This window comes from Podarcis liolepis (assembly GCF_965112155.1).
Source record: "Podarcis liolepis genome assembly, chromosome: 10".
In the NCBI taxonomy this organism is placed as follows: Eukaryota; Metazoa; Chordata; class Lepidosauria; order Squamata; family Lacertidae; genus Podarcis; species Podarcis liolepis.
Genome location: NC_139562.1, coordinates 67,428,045 through 67,448,946, shown reverse-complemented (window position 1 = coordinate 67,448,946; position 20,902 = coordinate 67,428,045). Strand labels below are relative to the sequence as shown.

General features: G+C 43.1%; 1 protein-coding gene across 5 annotated transcripts in view; it reads right to left on the bottom strand.

The window, feature by feature from the left end:
- Positions 1-20,902, bottom strand: part of AASS (aminoadipate-semialdehyde synthase) — a 39,642-nt gene that overhangs the window by 8,421 nt on the left and 10,319 nt on the right. For 2 of the 5 annotated variants that reach the window (XM_083463416.1, XM_083463414.1), the window contains 14 exons: positions 19,938-20,016; positions 19,731-19,858; positions 18,840-18,988; positions 18,074-18,196; positions 17,294-17,405; positions 13,511-13,570; positions 13,341-13,408; positions 11,271-11,396; positions 8,130-8,282; positions 6,985-7,095; positions 6,045-6,153; positions 4,336-4,476; positions 2,340-2,507; positions 364-459 (listed from right to left, as the gene is read on the bottom strand). In XM_083463416.1, the coding sequence (XP_083319542.1) occupies positions 364-459; positions 2,340-2,507; positions 4,336-4,476; positions 6,045-6,153; positions 6,985-7,095; positions 8,130-8,282; positions 11,271-11,396; positions 13,341-13,408; positions 13,511-13,570; positions 17,294-17,405; positions 18,074-18,196; positions 18,840-18,988; positions 19,731-19,858; positions 19,938-20,016 (1,623 nt within the window). Of the gene's footprint in view, positions 1-363; positions 460-2,339; positions 2,508-4,335; positions 4,477-6,044; positions 6,154-6,984; positions 7,096-8,129; positions 8,283-9,401; positions 9,432-11,270; positions 11,397-13,340; positions 13,409-13,510; positions 13,571-17,293; positions 17,406-18,073; positions 18,197-18,839; positions 18,989-19,730; positions 19,859-19,937; positions 20,017-20,902 lie in introns of all 5 variants that reach the window. The other 3 variants (XM_083463417.1, XM_083463415.1, XM_083463418.1) reach the window with 2 other exon arrangements.

Genomic DNA, 20,902 nt, shown 5'->3' with positions numbered 1-20,902 from the left:
AAATGGCGTTTCCGTGCTCTGTTCTGGTTCGCCAGAAGCGGCTTAGTCATGCTGGCCACATGACCCGGAAGCTGTACGCCAGCTCCCCAGGCCAATAAAGCGAGATGAGCGTCGCGGCCCAGAGTCGGTCACAACTGGACCTAATGGTCAGGGGTCCCTTTACCTTTACCTTTATGAGAAGGGCAGAAGGTACAGCCGTTGGCTGTGCAAACAGAGCTTTGTTGTCAGGAATGGGATAGCCCACTGTTGTGTGAACACTGGATTTCAAAATAATTATAGGTGTAGATGGCAAAATACAAAGTGAATCCATTTCACACATGCCTCAGCTGCAGCCTTCTCTTGGACCATGAAAGGAACACTCACCCAGCTTATAGAAGCTGCTGTTGCACTGAGCATAGGACATGGCTCTGAATTTATCAGTCCTAGTTTCACAAAGCCTCCAATAGCTTTAGAATAACCCTGGAAGAACGGGGGGGGGGGGGTTTAGAAACTGCCACAGAACACAGGGATCAACATGCCAAACTCATATGCGACACCAGAAATCTACCAACATGGTTTCCCTCCCATTCCAACCTTTGAGCTTTCCTTCGATATGCCTGCATAGATATTTTGACAGAAGGCAGCAAACGACATGCAACAAATCTGAAGACGGCTTTTGCACACACAGTTCTTGTGCAATAAGTGCCTTGTTGCGCTTTTCCTGCTCTTGTAAGCCACCCTGAAATTGGATAGGGTGCTATGCTGAAATAATTTAAATAAAATAAACAAGCATACATACAATTGTGCTGTCAGGCCATAGGTCAATCTAACCCAGAGGTGGAGAACTTGTGCCCCTTGTTGGGACTCCAACTACAGCATGACCAATGATCAGGGAACAGAGGTGGATAGTTCTGCATGCATTTTGGTATGTTATGCACTGTGACTTGCAGTTATTTTTATTGATCATAGTTTTGTAATTATTCATTGTAACGGTTAAGAGTGTATTCGTGTTTCATTATTGTTTGCCGATGTTTCGAGAGTTAATTTTATTGTGCACTATTATAGTCTAATAATTATTGAATATTACTTTATTTGATAGAAGTCGTTCCATTTTAAAGTTATGTTTTATTGTGACTTTCTGTATGGGATCAGGTTATATTACAAGGTGCGAGTTCCTGGTTGTATATTTTGTTGCTGCAAACTGCCTTGTGTATAGTAAAATAGAAAGGCAGTATACAAATTAAAGGTGAAATGAAAATGAAAATTAGGGCACAACGACCAGTTCCGCTGCACTGGGTTCCCAGCCTAGGGGGCGCTGTAACTGTGACACAGTGAATTGAGCAGAATGGAAGACAAATTTTAGCCTTGCCACAGGGCACTATTGAATTTTGATAGAACAAAGTCCACCCCTGTCTGGATGATGGGAGTTATAGCCCAACAGCAGAGGGTCACAGATTAGCTAACCTTGATCTAACTCAATATTTCATCCCCCAACTAGCAATTATTCTCCCAAGATCTCACATAAATATCTCACAGAACATTTTTACAGCATAAAGATTATTTCCATCGAACCCAATACCTTGTACATGCAAAGGGTGAGCTACGGCTGATCAGTTTTTTTAATAATAATTTTTATTAGTTTTCAATTACAATAATCCAATAATAGCCTCATTATAACAATGCCAAATTATAATACAATTATTAATACCAATCATTCAAATACCAAATGATATAATTTAGGTGGCCCCCTGCGTGCTAGCATTGATGGTTTGATGATTTACTTTATTTCTGCGTTCCAAAATCTTATTAATTTCAATTATATTCCAGTGAAGATAACAATCCCTTATATAACAACTGCAATATTAACAACTTCCATTTGTCTTGACACATTAAATCAGTGCTTTTTTTCTGGGGGTGGGTGGGACACAGGGGTACGCATACCCCTAAGCATTTTGTGAATCTTTGTACTTTTGTCCATTTACTGTATTTATTTTTCCCTATTTGAACGATAAAATGATGGTTTTCTTGAGTCAAAATGAGAGTACCCCTAAACGTGTGGGTTTTTTTAGAAAAAAAGAACCGTGTTAAATGATTTATAAAACTACAGATGAGATCACAGTTAAGGGCACACAGGACAATCTTTATCCAAAACTTGCACAAAGTAAAATGGATGCTCTCCACACCCTCGCATTTCTACAATATTTTATTACATAAGCACAGCCATAAGCTAAGCTTGGCAGATCAGCCATTTACAGAACCGTCCCCTCCCACTCCAGCTGAATTTTCTCTTAACGGATAAAAACCTTAACATACGTTCACCTGGAATTCCCCATGACCTTCACGGTACCAAACGTACTTACCTTGTATCGTAATGTTCCTCTTAAGAGAGTGTGAGCTGACTGAATGCCATAGGGTTTGGCATATTTTGTACTGTCCCTGTTTGGAAAACCTTCCAAATTTAATCCTGGGAAAAAATCCATGACAGTAACAGAATCAAGCAAAGCTCCTCCGGCTGGAATATTAATAATCTAAGGATTGTGAAAAACAATAGTCAGTACTATGTTTTATAACAGGAGTCCTCACACGCACCAAGTCCCTATTTAGAAATGTCCGTCTCCCGTGAGACGGAAGACTGTGGATTCCTTTCATTTCTATGCAGGAGGATCCCAAACCCATCCTCAACTTCCTGTTCTCCCTCTACACCTCTCAGTATAACTACCTATGCAAACATACCCTTCAGGCTCTCAACAAGAATCCATTCAAGACTATTTAGCTTATAAGAGTAACAGCGTAACATTCAGTTTAGCAAACCAGTTCTTCGCAATAAAAATTGCTCAGTTCTGGGCTGTCTTAAACCGGAATGATTATAAACTTTGGTCCTAAACATTCAAAAATGCAAGTGTCACATAGAATTACAACATCACTGAAAGTCACAGGAATAAATTGTGTTAAGATTATGACATTTAAGTGGATTCAGAGTATGCATAGGCTCCAGCTCTTGAACCTTGCCTGGCTCAAGCAGCCAATAAACACATCTCTCATATTACAACTCTGCAAACTCATGTTAAGGCATTGGAGACACAGAGATATTTATGCGCAGAGCTATTTAGACACCAATGGCATCTCGTAAAATTTCAGAAGCGATCTTAAAGTCATCTGATTGGACTACTTCAGACTGTAACCTAGAACAATCCCATCTGACAGCAAAGTTTATGCTTGGGATGAGTAAACCTGGGAAATAATCAGTGTCCATGGCTATAGAACCTCACAAACAATGACCCCGATTCTAAGGATATTGATGTTATTGGTCATTTTAATTTGATAACCACAGAAGACTTCAGTAGGGTGAGACATAAATGCAGAAATGCATTTTAAATGAGAGCATCTACATGGAGTTGTCATAGAAAACAAGAAAATAAGAGACAGGCACTCTTCTACTAATCGTACTCATAAAAATAAAATACAAGAACATGAACCCTGAGGTGCTTCTGCACATTTTGAACTCCAGTAGAACTGGTTGAACCAGATCACTACACCGGGAGCAGAATAGATGCATGGGCAAGGATTCAAGCCACAACAATCTCTTGCTCACTTGGCCTGAGGTAACCGGGCACTCAGAATTATAGTCTCAGACATTCCAAGTGTTCCTATTCTCCAGGGACATCCCTGATTTACAGAAGCCATCCCGGTTTCTGATTCGATCGTGGAATGTCCCACTTTTCCTTAGGATGTCCCTATTTTCATTGGAGAAATGTTGGAGGGTATGGAGTTATCTGACCCCCCCTGAGCCGTCTGAAGGCAATCCTGCATGGGGAAGTCTTCTTTTTTAATGTTTTTATATATGTTGGAAGCTGACCAGAGTGGCTGGGGCAACCCAGTCAGATGTGTGGGGTATAAATAGTAAAATTATCGTTAAGGAATGGGACGTCCCTATTTTCATTGGAGAAATGTTGGAGGGTATGTAGCCTAAAACAGGGTGGGCAGAAAGTAGCCTAGGATCTACTAACAGATCTCTGGGGGGCTAACAGTAGATTGGTAAAGACTTCGACTCCCAATTGTTTAATGAAAAAGTATTTTACAGAAAGATTAGGTTGCTAAATTGAAAGTTTGGGAGGAAACAGGATTGTGTTTTTGTGTGTGGCAGGACTGTGAGAATGATTCCAACACACACACAAAAAAAACAAATCCCAAGGCTACGACTGCAGTCAGAGGCACTCTGTGCCTTATTTCTAAGCACGGTACACTCAGTCAAGGAGAAAAGACAGGAAAATAACTCATTAATTATTATTATTATTAGAATTATACTTAGTGATTTCCCAGCTTTGCATTTTAACAGGTATATGAAGACAACTTCACCTCTCCATTTTTTAAATACGTGGCAGGTTGAACGGTGTTGAGCAGGACGCCCTGTGGACTCCAGCTGAATTTATATCTCAAGGGGTTGCCAGAATGTTCCGGAGCGGGCAGGCCACCACAGAAGGAAGTGTAAGACACCACCTGCAGATGAAGAAAAGGAGTCGTCTCCAATTAAACTATATCCGTCCAAAAGCTCCAGGTTCATTCGGCACAGCTTTATTCTGCATTGCTGAGGCTGCAATTCCATACCCACGTCTTCATTTAGCAGTATCCATACTTTGTTTACAAAATGACCTACTTGAGGCAGCTTACAATATATTTGCAACACAGCAAAACAGATGACAACACGCTAGTTACCAGAGCAGGCCAAAGATGGATACAAGTCCACCCCATGGCCATAACAGTTCTCCAACATCCCAGTTGCCTCCTAGTCTAGAAGCAGCCAGATGCTCATCCCCCACAGACCCAACACAGCTATGGGGAGGGGAGCAGAGTCAACTTTCCCCTGAACTAATGTACCTAGAACATGGGACTCATGTCCCAAGAAGTAAGCCTTGCAGAACTCATGGGGGCGGGCTTGCTCCACCCACCTGGCAAGCGGTCCTCAAAAGGCTGCACAGAAGGGAACACGGCCCTCAGGTTCCCCACCTCTGGCCTATAGGATTGCACCCTTAATCTTGACTTATATCAGCTGAATCCCCTGTGTGCAATCATGTTCCTGTATGAAATTCCATATTTATTGGCCCAGAGATGGAAAGAAGATAAAGACCCTCCCAGAGAAGAATGGCCGATCAAGCTGATGGATTATGCCAAAATGGCTAAAATGACCAGAAGAATCAGAAACAGGAAGAACAAAATTTTAATAAAGAATGGAGAAAAGTTATAGTTTATCTTAAAAACCATTGTAACCAGTTAAAATCGTTAGTAGGATTGGAATAACGCTTGTAGTTTAATGGTGAATTTTGGACACAATGGAGAGGTTATTATAAAAGATGCAGGAGGAAATGTCCCTGAAGCTTGTGGGGCAGGCAGCGAGGAGAAGCGCTCTTCTCCCTGCCGCCCGCCTTCAGATCAGGTCCGGGGACAGCGGGGAGACGCGCTGCGTCCCCCAGCTGTCCCCCGACCTTGTGGGGCTGGCGCTGGGGCTCTCCTGAAGCCTGGAGAGCAAGAGGGGTCGGTGCGCACCGACCCCTCTTGCTCTCCAGGCTTCAGAGAAAGCCTGCATTCGCCCCATAGGACGCACACACATTTCCCCTTCATTTTTGGAGGGGAAAAAGTGCGTCCTATAGGGCGAAAAATACGGTAACAATAGGACCCATAAGGGGAGGAAAGGAAGTCCAGGAGATTCTTCGGAATCTTGTTTCCATGTTGTATGTTGGATATGTGACTGTAAAGTTTTAATCTGAAAAACCATTTAATTAAATTTATTTTTTAAATGGAATTCTATATTTAAAGGAATTCAAAGGAAATGGCCTGGACTTCACTTCTATTCTACCACCCTGTCTCTGTGTGAGGCAGTAGCTGATGTGTAAGTGAAAAAGGAAGAAAATACAAAATTTTAGATTTGGAGCTGGGAAGGGCTGGAAGGAGTGGGATGTTCTAAGCCCAGCGGGTGACAGCTGATAAACCCACAACAAAGGAGGTATTATAAAATAGGAGCGGTGCGGAGGGGAAGACCTCTGAACAGATTGATTACTTATTGAGCTTACCGTAGCCCCCACTTCTTTCGCTTTATCAATACACTCCATCGCCAGCATATGATCAAGCCCAGGATCCAGGCCCATTTCGCTGATAACTGTAATGCCAGCCGCTTCAACACTGAAATAAGAGGGCGTATCATTTCAAAACAAGAATTCCGTAACGGGGCATCTTTACAGACCAAAAGAACAAATCCCAAGATTTCCAATGGGGAAATTGAGGCACCGCATCGCTCTGTCAATCTGGGATGTCCCGCTTCAATTGGGACCCTTGGGAGGCACCGAAACACAAACCAAGCTCAACGGTTCACAAACAATATAAAAATAGGGGACCCACATCCAGACAACTGAATCTGTTCACCCCCTTTTTACAAGGAGAACAAGGAGGAACGGTACGCCCTTCTCCCATTGATCTGCAGACTTGAACAGAACTTAGAAAACATGACTGCGTCTTTCATTTGCATCAGTAAAGTTTAAACTAGCTGCCTTCGCTAAAGACTCTGTGGAGTCGTCTACACAGCTGGCAATAAAACGTTTCAAATGTGTTGTAAAGTGAAATATACAAATGTGACGCTAGATGGAGACAGTGAGCTATGCCAAATTCAATGTATTTTTCAAAACTTTTTTTTAAAGCATTTTTATATTTGTACAGGTGCCACCTGTTATCTATATAATGAGTTCTGAGCCACCAGTGGACTGTAAAAAGGAAGCCCTAATGGTTGCTGAAAGTGGTTCCATGTGCAAGCAGTGGTACTTGCCACAGTAACACTATTTTCGCAACGCATGTTCCAGCATCGAGTCAAGAGATGTGCATGAAAGATCTGGCTGGGTTTTCCCAGCCACTCTGAGTGGCTTACAGCACATGAAAAATTGTAAAACGTTAAGACATTTAAAAATTCCTGATACAGGGTTGCTTTCTCCCTTTAGCAGGGAGAACATAAGAAAGACTTACCTTTCCTGCAGCTCTTTCATAGCAGGTGTCAGGTAACTGGCAGTAACCATATTCACCTTGTTGTCAATGCACTTCTTAGCAACCACAGGGTGGAATGCGTAAGGCAGCAAGCTAAAAAGACAAATGTGAACTTAGGTTGATCTGCCCTGTCCTTGACTCTCAAAGAAGAAGAGAAAAGTTTGGATTTGATATCCCGCTTTATCACTACCCAAAGGAGTCTCAAAGCAGCTAAAATTCTCCTTTCCCTTCCTCCCCCACAACACACACTCTGTGGTGAGTGGGGCTGAGAGACTTCAGAGAAGTGTGACTAGCCCAAGGTCACCCAGCAGCTGCAGGTGGAGGGGGGGGGAAGCGAACCCGGTTCACCAGATTACGAGTCCACCGCTCTTAACCACTACACCACACTGGCTCTCAAGAGGCATGTTACCAACAAGAGAACCATTCCTGCATCAAGGGACAATGTATGTGTAGCACAGTATGGGGAAGGCAATTCCATGAAAAATATTTAAGTCCTGGTTTTTATAATGATGCTAAAATGAAAGGGTCACCCATGAATGAGGGAGCCACAGTCAATTCTGCAGTATCCTTGTCAAGCATGCAGTTGAAAGAATGGACCTCTCTCACAAATACACACTTCAGTGCATCTCTTAAAAGCATTAACACATGAACTCCCGGTAGTTGCATTTTGGGCTTTTCCACATCTTCTAGCCTGAAGTTCAGTACCATCACTACCAGGTAAAATTGTCAAGAGCTAACCTGGCCCATTGTACCCACACTATGGGGAATCGCCGAAGCACCTACACCATGGGTAGGCAAACAGGGGGCCGGATCTGGCCCAATCGCCTTCTAAATCCGGCCTGCGGACAGTCCAGGAATCAGCGTGTTTTTACATGAGTAGAATGTGCCCTTTTATTTAAAATGCATCTCTGGGTTACTTGTGGGGCCTGCCTGGTGTTTTTACATGAGCAGAATGTGTTATTTTATATAACACATTCTTTGGGGTTATTTGTGGGGCATAAGAATTCGTTCATTGTTTTTTCCAAAATATAGTCTGCCCCCCCCACAAGGTCTGAGGAACAGTGGACCGGCCCCTGCTGAAAATGTTTGCTGACCCCTGATCTACGCGATCACCAGAACACACTGACCTGATAACAAGGTTGTGCTTCTTCACCATGGCCTCTAATCTCTTCTCGTCTTCGGTGACATCCACAACGACAGGAACAACATTGCTGTATTTCTTAGCCAGCTGCTCAAGTTGTTTCTTCATGACAGATGCTGTCGTAAAGCAAGAACATTGGCTGAAAGCGGTAGACAAGACTTCCTCCTCTTGAGCTCCCATTAAATAAGCATTCACTCATAGCCTCTCAGCAAGTTTTAGACAACTCAGTCATGTAGTGTCATGCAACCTCGGCAGGACCAATTCTGTATAAAATGGGGGGGGGGGGGTGCCTGGTTTAAATTTAGAAGCTTTCAGAGAAATTAACTGGGCCCTGGATAGCATGGGTTGCTGCTCATCCTTGTTTTAAAGGGTGTGTCATGGGTTGTTGTTGTTTTTTTTGGATGGGGGTGGATTTTCTTTACTGGTAGATTCCCCTTTTCTCTATAAAATTGTGACAGATTGCCACCAGGAAGAATGAACCCCCTTGTCCACCCCCTCCTCTGTCCAGCTGCCAAGGGAGCCTTTGGGACTCCACATTCCCAGGACCCCTCCCTTTCGCCCAGTGTTAGAAATTCCCAAGGGATCAGACGCATTTTGCAATTGCCACAAGTCCAATTGCGACCACATGGAGATTTCTGGATGCCAGGCTAACATCTCCATCCGGCTGGGCCTTCAGCTTTCTTAAGCCTGGTAAAGGTAAAGGTAAAGGTCCAGTTGTGACCGACTCTGGGGTTGCGGCGCTCATCTCACTTTATTGGCCAAGAGAGCCAGCATACAGCTTCCGGGTCATGTGGCCAGCATGACTAAGCCGCTTCTGGCGAACCAGAGCAGCGCACGGAAACGCTGTTTACCTTTCCGCCAGAGCGGTACCTATTTATCTACTTGCACTTTGACATGCTTTCGAACTGCTAGGTTGGCAGGAGCAGGGACCGAGCAACGGGAGCTCACCCCATTGCGGGGATTTGAACCGCCGACCTTCTGATTGGCAAGTTCTAGGCTCTGTGGTTTAACCCACAGCGCCACCCGCGTCCTGTCTTAAGCCTATTCTTAAGCCTATTTCTTTGCATTTACATCCCACCTTTGTCTTCAAGGAATACATGGTTCCCCACCCCCCCTGGTTAATCCCTACAATGACCCTGCGAGGTAGGTTAAGAGGCTGTGACCGACCCAAAGTCACCCGCTCAGTTTTGGTAAATCCATTCCAGAACTTTGCAAGACCCAACTAAAACTAAGCTAATCCATGCAGGCAAAGCAGTACCTGTTCTAGGATAAAGGCTCAACGAAGAAACTGTTAGTGGGGGAAAGAAATCAAGAAGATCAACGAATGAAAGACTAAAAGATGGCTAGGTCTTAGAAGCTCTAAGCCACTCACTCCTACAAAAGTCTCCACCAACAGAGGCAGGCCAGCCTTTGGTACAGCTTGCTAACTAGAGGTCTTGTTCAAACAAACTAAATTTATAGCACTCGTGACTGCCGAGAACATGATAGAATCGTGCCTGAAATGCTCAAATTTATTTATTTTAATAGCCTGAGTTTCAGATCTGTTTCTGAAAAATAATGTTAATATAGGATCTGGGAAAGTTCATAAAATAACCTACAGAAATAGAAGGGAAAACAATGTCTTCCAATAATAAGGCTCAGAAGCAGATAACCATTCCATGTAAGATGTTGAAAATCTGGATTTGCCAAAGATATTGCACTGTTTGTTTCCCTCACGGGCAAGTATCTAATGTATGTATACATTCAGGCTTCAAGACACACAGAAGATGAAACAAAGTCCACACCCATCTCCTTCGAGACACCTGCTTGCCTTTCTGCTTTGACCACCTTCCTTAAGACATAGCTCCTAATAGATATGATACAATAGGTACACATCACAGTAAAGCATATATGAGTCAGTCGAACTCCTTTGAGCCTCTCTTCCTACTGTGGAGAAACAAACCACAATACCTGGCTGAGCGTTATATCTGAGTCAGGGTTTATTTCACCCTCAACAAACCACAATATGTAGAAAACAGTCTGTGGTTTGTTTCTTCCATGTGCTAATGGAGGGGAGCAAAGGAGCCTAGAGAAGCGCATTCACAGTAAGCCATTTACTACGGTTTACTGTGGCATGCAAATTTACTACAGTTTACTGTGACATGCATATTTACTACAGTTTACCGTGACATAAAAAATGAGCCAATGCAGTCACTCTGTGAACAGAAGGAGCCTTTGTACTCAAGGAAACCTGTGAACTTAGAAAGGCCCTTTCCATCAGTGTAACTCTCCCCACATGAGCAGAAATCCCAGCCCTCAGAGCCCTAGAAGCCTTCAAAATGGAGTTGCTTCCATGGGCATGATGTGTATTTGCCTTTCGATGAACTGAGTGGAAGGCTACGAGTCATAGGCATGGGGAGAGTTTGTGTGTGAATTCAACAGTGCTTGGTTTTATTTTGGCTGTTGGTTTGTTAATGCTGTTAATCTTGTTTTGTGGATTAGGAGAGCTGTAATGCTTTGCAAATTTTATAATGTGACTTTTCCTGGGGTTGGCCTTTTTAGCCATTTTTTTGTTTTGTTAAGAGTATTTTACAGAAGGTGGCTGTTTTACTGATGATTTGTTAATTGTTTTATACAATTTATGTTGCGATGTTCTACTATGTGGATATATTAATTGTATGTAAGCCAAGGGCCTTCTCGGTGGTGGTGCCCGCCCTGTGGAAATCCCTCCCATCAGATGTCAAGGAAATAAACAACTATCTGACTTTTAGAAGACATCTGAAGGCAGCCCTGTTTAGGGAAGTTTGTAATGTTTGATGTTTTATTGTGTTTTTAATATTCTGTTGGGAGCTGCCCAGAGTGGCTGGGGAAAACCAGCCAGATGGGCAGAGTATAAATATATTATATTATTATTATTATTATTATTATTATTATTATTATTATTATTATTATTATTATGGCCTCATGTGAGCGAAAAGTGTATGGAGCTACAATGCTAGATCTCACCCAATGGCTGTACTTTGTAATGAAAAATAAGGAGCACTGATCTGAGTATCAGGTATGTTAGGACTTTAAACAGGAATTTTTTACTTATACAAAGGCAACACTCTCAACTCCTTTGTGCTTCTAATGCTACGGTCTTATTTACAAACCTGCTGTTATTTCAATGTTGGGGTCTCTCGTGAGGTATTCTATCACAGGCCCCGAGACATAGCCAGATCCAAGTATCAAGATCTTCCTCTTTTTATCCATGGTCAGTGACTGGGTGTACTCCCTAGAAGAGACAAAAGTCAGTAAAGAGAATAAGTCAACAAAACAGGCTTCAACAACTGGTATGTTTTAAAATAAGTTTTGAAAGCAAGAAGGAGCTCTCTTTAACATGATGGTTTCGATCCAGTCTTCCAAAAATTCTAACATTAGCCAAAACACTTTCAGCCTCAATTTGGAGTGGAAAAGTAACCAGACGAGCACTGCAAAATATTAGGTCTCCAGCCCACAACTCTGGGGTCTGCTCTGCATTTATTTTTTTTATGCTTTCAAGGAAAACTATGAAAATTACTCCTGGCATATCGTCACTTTAAAACACTTTTGAATGTGCTTTTCTGTGCTAATTTTGTTTTGCTAAATTGCATCGTTATGATCATGATCAATATGAAAATAAAAAGTAAAAACTCTGGCTTTTAAAGGCTCCAGGGAAGAGAAGTGGCTCAGTGACAAAATCTTCCTTGCAGGATAAACCTGGATAAACACTACCAGTCCAGATAGACTAGGACAGTCCAACAAGCAGTCTTTGGGCCTTTTTTGATGGACTCTGGGACCCTGCCAGGGTCTCAGGCCACCCCACACATGACAAGATGCGGGTTCCGTGTCAAAGCTCTCTTGCAACCCCCTTGGCATGAATAGTCGGGCTGCCCTGGTGTAGACAACACTCGGCTACATTGACTAATGAACTTTTTAAAGTTACTGAATCTTAGAATAAGGAGGCATGAACAAAGAAAGCATTCTTCTTACAGCCCTTGGATAGGCAAAAAGGTAAAGGTAAAGGAACCCTGGACGGTTAAGTCCAGTCAAAGGCGACTACGGGGTTGCGGTGCTCATCTCGCTTTCAGGCCAAGGCAGCCGGCGTTTGTCCACAGACAGCTTTCCAGGTCATGTGGCCAGCATGACTAAACTGCTTCAGAACACCGTGACAGAAACCAGAGTTCACGGAAACACTATTTATCTTCCCACCGCAGTGGTACCTATTTATCTACTTGCACTGGTATGCTTTTGAACTGCTAGGTTGGCAGAAGCTGGGACAGAGCAACGGGAGCTCACTCTGTTGTGGGGATTTGAACCACCAACCTTCCGATTGGCAAACCCAAGAGGCTCAGTGGTTTAGACCACAGTGCCACCCGTGTCCTTGGATGGAGGAACCAGGTCCCTACAGGCTGTGTGTCTTCAAGGTTTGGGCTTTGACATATTTTAAGGATGAAAGTTAGGGAAGCCTATCCCTCCCCAACATGAGAACTGAAACACTAAAAAGAGAGAAAAAGCTGAGAACCTAGAACAAGGAGCCTCATCCTTTGCCTTCTACTTCCTGTTGGACTGTAACTTCCAGTACCACAGAGCAGTTGGGAACCAAAGACTATTAGGAGGGCAGCTGGCTCCCCAATCCCTGAGCTAGATCTTTTTAAAGATCTCAAGAACTTTCTCTTGAGGTTGCTCAGTGGATAGATTTTGTTCTCATCTTCTGTTTCCCGTGTACAAGATCAGAAATGAATTTTCCCATGTAGCTGAGATCTGTTCACTGTTGTCTCTGGCTGTATTTCAATTCTATTCTTTTGCAGCGCGTTCTTTCATTTGAACACTGCCTCCTCCTCAGCACAGCCCCCACCCAAAAAAAAATCATTTTTTTCTAGTGAAAACCACCCCGTTTAATTTTTTTCCCAAGAGACCTGTGGGGACCCCATGGCATTCTTTCAGCAAACTCACAGAGGAAAGAAATTATTGAAATGTGGAATCGTTAACACGTCTCTGAACAAGCGGCAGAGAAGGTCCCCGAGTTGGCTTACGCATCAGCACCATTAGAATAAATACTTGTGACAGCCGTGCCACACTCATGCTTCGCCACAGAAAACAAGGTAGGAATAACCCATCAGCATTGAAACACAATATGACACAATAATTCAAAACTTTAGTCAGATATACTGGGGGTGGGGAGAGAAAGCTATATTACCTGCGCTCCCTCAGTTTCTGGATATATTTATACTTATCAGTCAATGAACCATTGGATGCAATCACTGCCTACAAAAGTATACGAAACACATCATTACTTTCCTGGCGGCTGACCTCGCCATGCCCAAGTTAAGAGAGAAAAAAAGGAGTCAATTGGCTTGCAAGACTTACGTCTCTAACTACAGGTGAGTAATTCTGGCTTTCGAGGGGCTCCGAGGCTTCAGATAACAGCTGTGGAGATCAAGGTTTCCCGTCAGAGCACTTGCTTTCAGACAGATAATTATCTTTCACAGATAAGAGTCTTGGAAAAGTATATTTCATTAAAAACAAGGCAACCGTCAAGATTTAAACTGAGATTAAAATGCAGACTGTGTTGCTAGTCAGGCTACTTCGAAGACCTGAAATTCTCCTGACCTTCAATTGTCAATTAAATTCTTCTTCCTAGATTCACTTCCCCCTTCCACCCCGCTTCACAGAGCCGCTGTGCCACCATTTAGACAAGATATACTACACATGAAACAAATCTTGTTGCTGTCGCGTGACGCCCGCAAACAGGACCAACAGGCTGGAGAATCGAGTCAGGATTAGGGGGAAGGCCAAAAAGACAAGGGACAAATTCTATTTGTGGTTTCCTTAGTAGAGATTTGGGAACCACTAATCTAGACAGACATGTGTAACTCTGGAAATCTCATTCTTTCACCCATACAATAGCTAAAGTTAAGAGACAGGATGGCTGGGAAAAGCTCTCCTAACTACACAAAGTGATGATAAGCCATGAGATTGTATTTGCTGACTGATCAGAGAAGAGATAAGTTAACACTGGTGAGTTACCTGGCCAGGGCTGGACCAAGATATTTTCCTGCCTCAGGTGATGTAGCAACTTGTCTCCCCAAGATGCACAGTGCTAACTCTCAGTGTAAGAAACTGAGATATGAAAGCTAGGAGCTAAATGGCACCCAAAAATGAGGTTACAGGCGCAACAACGGAATGGCTGGGCGCTTGCTTTTTTAAAAAATAACAAAAATACAAAGCTGAAAATGAATGAACTGCAGCTAAAATATTATGGTCATTTACACAAGGTCTAGTCCTTCTCCTGCCCACCCCCCTAATATTTTTAAGAGGGTCTCTTCTCCAGTCTTCGGAGAGTAGCTGGAAGTGGGGAGGCAAAAAAAGGTCGTCTTTTCCTTCCACTCTGCAGTTTTAATCGAAAATCTCAGGTGCAGGGCTGTGCCCAGAGCACAGAAACTGATGAAATTCCCTGTCGCAAAATGTGCCTAGATACAGTGGGAGTTTCAAACACTGCTTAATGCTGGCCTGAGACATTTAGGTACCTGAGGTGACAAACAAGATGGCGCCCACAGCCACTTCCACGCAGAGCAGCTCATGGGATGGGAGCTGAATCTTATTTCAAAACGGGTTACAGGATTATGTCCCCTACTGCACCTGGACCAAAGCTCGGGAGAGGCCATGTGCCAACAGAGGAGGGTGACCTCACTCTTGTCTGGCTGTTTTGTGGTAACTCAAAAACCGGGTGTTTTTTATGGTTACGGCCTATGTCTAAGCAAAGCTCCACAGAACACATACACTTCAGTTCAGCCGGTCTTACTTCCAGTATATTACATTGGATCTTCAGGTTATGTTACCTTCAGGTAACATAGCTTTCGGGTTGTGAACACAGCAAACCCAGAAGTGTATTCTTCTGGGTTTTGCCGGACATACATGCATAGAAGCGCTTTATTGCACCACGCATGTGCGCAGAAGCAGCGCCTCTACTTGCGGATTTTTCAGGGTACATACAGACCCCGGGAATGAATTACCGTACATTCGTATCCAGAGGGTCCACTGTATTATTATTTATTAATTAAATTTACTGGTCACTTTCTCTTGCCATGCATAGGATTGTACAGTTAATCACTTGAATTATTACAAGCATATACAAAGGCCTTTAACGAACAGCAAAAAGAAATTGCTATACAGTATTTATAAGATAATCATTTCCCCCTCTTTTTAATTCAACAGGGAATTGGAAGTGGTCAGATTATGTGACGATGACCTGTGTCAAAAGAAAAAATGTTACAGGGGCTCTACACCACAGTGCAGAACACTGTATGGAGGGTAGATGGTTTGTGGCATTCTCTCACTTTTTGCAGCAGCAGATATTCGCAGGAAAGCTCTTGCTGCCATTAAGGGAGCCCAGGACTCTTGGAATTTCTTGCTTCCCGTCTACACAACAACCATTAACACTCTCTAAGCAGCCACTTATGACTCATCCAAAGCCATTAACACACAGCTTCAGAGAAGAGTTGAAAAACAATGACCAGGAAGAGGGGTATATAAATGTCACCTGCTAGGCCTTGACTGCAAGGGCTTCCTAAGCTCAATGGCAGAGCATCTGATCTGCATACAAAAGATCCCAGGTTCAATCCAGTCCAGGCTGGAAAAGACTGGTATGAAGCCCTAGAGAGATGCCAGTCAGTATATAGACCAGGGTAGAGAACTTTTTTCCACTCCAGAGCTACATTCCCGGCAACCTCAAAATTAAGGGTATGCGGTTGTTTATAGATGTTCTTTTTGTTCTGAATTCAACGGTTTGACCGATTTCTTTGGTTCCAACGGCTAATGAATCCTCTGGAAGAGGGTAATCCAGGGCTCCCCCTGCCCCCATAATCCCTTAAGCATAAGGTCACACATACTCCTTGCCCCTCCATAAGGTGTGAACTTAGCCTCACAATAGGAGGCAGGAGGCGATCAAGGGCAGCTCATGCCCTAGACAGAAATCCATCAGGATGGTGGATTGAATTCTGATACTTTCAAAGGAGAAGCGCAGGAAAGCCTTGCAGCTAGCTAGGGGGATGTGTAAATACCTTTACTGCTCTTTGGGAAAGAGGGTAGTTAAACGGTGTTGAGAACTGGGGCTGTTGACAGGAGTGGGTGATGGGGCTCATGTTTCTACACGGCAAACACTTCTACTTTGTGACATATTTGTGATGTATCGATGATGCTGTTGAAAAATGTATTATGGGAAATGGGGAGAGGTCTTTGTGCGTTTGAACCTTGTTGCAACAAATAAGGATCAGGTCTACTGACCGCTGTTTTGCTTCTTTAACTTGACTGCAGACTCCGCCTTTGCTGACAGGAGAGATCCACGGGGAGTGGCACCACAATAAGCTGGAAAGCGGAACAAATCCACACCCCAGGATTTTTTCCCTTATCAACCTGAATCCCATGTAGTGGTACCTCTGGTTATGAACTTAATTCATTCTGAAGGTCCGTTCTTAACCTGAAACAGTTCTTAACCTGAGGTACCACTTTAGCTAATGGGGCCTCTTGCTGCCGCCACGCCACCGCCACACAATTTCTGTTGTCATCCTGAGGTAAAGTTCTTAACTTGAGGTACTATTTCCGGGTTAGCAGAGTCTGTAATCCAAAGTGGTTTGTAACCCGAGGTACCACTGTAGTGAACGTGATGTCTTGTCACAACACAGGCACTAAGATTTGGCTATTAACAGGAAATGAATTCTCTCTCTCTCTCTCTCTCTCTCTCTCTCACACACACACACACACACACACACACAGTTAATTCCCCTCTGAAAAAGAACACTTACACAACTGGCCAGATCACCACTGTGAAAAATGAGTACCGTAAAGAATCAAAATCCTATTCATCAAAATTGATAAATACATTTATTGGAACGGCTCTTTTTAGAGAGGTCTGCACAACTTTCCATGTCACCTGTGTTTAGCAGCCATAGGTTTCAGAGGAGGGGGGGGAGGTCCCACAAAAAACTGTTATTTGAGAAGTTTCTACCTTGTGTAGTCTGAATTAGTTTCTAAGAAACACTTCATTTCTGCCAGTTAAGTTTTACAGCAGATTTCCTACCTATGGGGCAGGCCAGAAGCTCCCCAACGCACAAACACTTAAACACTCAAAACAGAAACAAGTTGCCCACTTACCATCTCTTCAATGTAAGGGAAAAGCATGTCTCCAAAGCATTCTGTTGATTCTATAGGAAGCTGAGCTGGCAGATTGTCAATGGAACACATCAAAATCCCTGATCCTTCCACACTAGAAAAGACAGAAATTTGATTCCGGGCAACAAAAGCTTTGTGCGCTATTTCTCTCTTTTTAAAAAAACATATTTTTTTTTACACAAATGTTTTTGCCTGGCACCTAAAGATATGATAGGAAGGCTCCTTGCACCCCTCCAGGTCTCTCCTGGAGGAGACACATGAAGAAGGGTTTTAGAGGATGATTGCAGAGTCTAAGAAGTTTCCTATGGGGAGAGGAAGTGCTATGTGCTATTGTGGCCCACACCCATTTAAGGCTTTATAGGTCAAAATCAGCACTTTGTATTGGGCCCAGAAACTAATTGGCAGCCAGTACATTCTGGCCAAGATTGGTTTTACATGGTCAAACCATTGACCATTCTGCACCAGCTAAAGTTTCCGAACTGTCTTCTCCCCACCAAGAGTCAATCCTATTTTGTTCAGGAAGGCCACAAACCTTCCAAAGTGGCTTTTTTGTGTGTGAGTGACCTTCCTGCACAAAATAGGAATGAAAGTTTCCTCTCGTGCATTTTGTTAAGTTATTTAACCTCCAAGATCCAAGCCCGTGCATGCTTGGAGACACCTCAACTGTACCCATCACAATTAAATGAAACACTACGAAATAACTGTGTGTTGCTTTAAAACTGAGCTTTTCAACACAAAAGAAAATTAGAAAGACCCTCTCACCTGTCGTGGATAATATGCTGATCGGCATCATACATGCAGAAGGGGCTGTCTATTGTTGTACATTCTGTCATAAATTCTATAGACCCTCCAGTGTCTGCAGAGATGTCACATATTGCAACAAGTCTATTAAAAAACAACAGCCACATAGTCAATAAATGATTTTCAGTTTTTTAAAGCCTTGAAGATACAACTCCCAAGTGCACCACCATCTACAGTGTCAAAAGAAATCAACAGCTGAGCTGAACAAGACAGATTTAGTCTGCCATTAGTACTCAACAAAATACTCTCCTCAGGGAACCTTAGTAAAGATTTCAAACAAGGAATGGTTCTAGACCAGGGTTTCCTAAAATTTGGTTCTCTAGCTGTTTTTGGACTACAATTCCCATCAATCCCTAGTTAGCAAGACCCGTGGTGAGGGATGGTGGGAATTATACTCCAAAAAACAGCTGGAGAACCAAGAAGTAAAGCTCTGCTGGATGAAATACAATGGCCTCTGGTCTATTTTTTTGAATCCTGCAACATGTTTAAGTTTTTACTCTGCTAATTATACGTCAGAGTTCTACTCTGGATCAATATTGAGTAGAATTCCATGACAGAACAAACTTTAAGCCAAGTCAAATTTTTAGCTCTGGCCCCACCCACTTCTAGTTTCAGTCCCCATAAGATTGCCTCTGAGCAAATACAGTCCCCAAAAAAACAAAAAAAACAGAGGATCCCCAGCGCCGATTTCACTGATGCCTGCTATCACCAAATACAAGCTTCTTACTTGTGTGGCAATTGTGGGCATCCCTCAGTAGCAGCAGCAGAAGGTCGCAGAGGAGCCAGAAGTCGCTGCGCATCCTGCCTGCTTAGCAGCCGTGGAGTATGCTGCTCCCAGTAGATCCCATTGATCACGCAAGTTGCGTAAGGTGCAATCTGCAAAATAAAGCTGCAATTTCTTCTTATCCTGTAAGGAACCAACACCTTGATCCAAATAGTTAACTATGTGATTCAATAACTATGTGATGCAAATCCTTGATGCTGATAGCATGCCTCACTTTATCATCTGGTCATGGAACCAGGAGGTTCTCTAGATGCAACAGGCATCTAGACAATCATCAGCTTAAATGAAAAACGAGGGAGGTCCCAACTAAAGAATGGGAACTTTAAGCTGATAGAATGTGAACAGCTTGCAGACTTAACACACAGAATAAGAGAACAAGAAGAGCATACGTTTAGAGAAGACTGGAAAACGTTTCTTGAATATATTGGGGGGGGGGGAGGAATTATGCACATTTGAAAACATGGGCAGCATTAAGATAAATTCAACCGTGTAAGTAAGTTTTGATGGATGTAATAACGGAATACTGAACGGTTTAGTTATTGTAAAATACGCAGGGATTTATGATATGCAAAATGAACCATGGAAAGAGAAGAAGGGAAGTCATGGATATTTTAAGCATGCTTAAATGAGTATTCTAAATTGTAAAACAGAAAAATTATATATATGAGAATCATCAGCTTAATTTTTTTTTTTTTTTAGAAAAGCACATTGGTCACATGAGCTACACCGACAGGAAATTGGGTGTCGTGGGTAACAGAGGTCATGGTAATTATAGGGCAGAGGCTGACTCTCTTGGAACACTTAAGGGTACAATAATGGGAGAGGTGTACTCACATCCGTGTTGAAACGAGAGGTGTAGTGTTCTGGGTGCTTGTCATAGTCCACGGGGTCATACACACCATCGGTCTTCCTTATAAGATGGTGGTGTCGACTCAACACCGTCCCGTAGACTTTTCTGAGATCTGTGGAGAGGAGCACTGTAAATAAAAGAGAAACAACATACCCCGCAGAGCTTCTGAAGCCCATCCCAGAATGCCCTACCTCCAGTTCGAGAGACCTCCTTCAGCTCATGGGGCTCCACAAACTCACAAGGGAGGGCATTGAACATTTCTTGGGCACCCTGTAGATAAAAGTAAGACTGATAGTGAGGTTAGATTTACCAAAAAATAAATAATATGCAAGGTATTGGGCAGTCACAGGAACAACACTTCTGCCAAGGACTATCCTGCACACATCAGAAAGAGAGAGAAGTTCTGGATTTAAACCTAGAAGACTGGAGTTCAAATTGTGGAACTAGCACATCATTCAGTGTATGACCTCAGGCATCGCCTTCTGTTTGCTTTTGTCCAAGTTTCCTACCATATTATTCCAGAATGTATACTTGCTACCTAGACCTTCAACCATCCAACTCCTCCAAACCCTTTGCACCTTCTCCAGATGGTTGGGTGCTCCTCAGGGGCAGAAATCAAACAGCAGTGGCAGCATAAACACAGCTAGAGACCTACAGGTCATGTTCATCCTACTAGTTTAAGGGGCTCAGGTTCAGTGGAAGAACAAATGCCTTGCACAAAAGGTCACAGGTTCCAATCCCTGGCATTTCCAGGTAGGTCAGCAAGACTCCTAGCTGCTGTCAGTCCATGCAGACTATGACCAATGATCTGACTTAGACACGGACTTGGGACCAGTGTTAGAAACTCAGGCATATAAGCTAGGCACCATATGGCACCTTGCATCCCAACAACGAAATATCTATTTGTCTATGACCCTTGGGGTCCCTTACCATGCTACAATACTATGATTCTTTGATCTCAACTACACTGCTTGACAGCAGAGACATCACCTTGTCAACAAAGGTCCGTATAGTTAAAGCTATGGTTTCCCCAGTAGTGATGTATGGAAGTGAGAGCTGGACCATAAAGAAGGCTGATCACCCAAGAATTATGGTGTTGGAGGAGACTCTTGAGAGTCCCATGGACTGCAAGAAGATCAAACCTCTCCATTCTGAA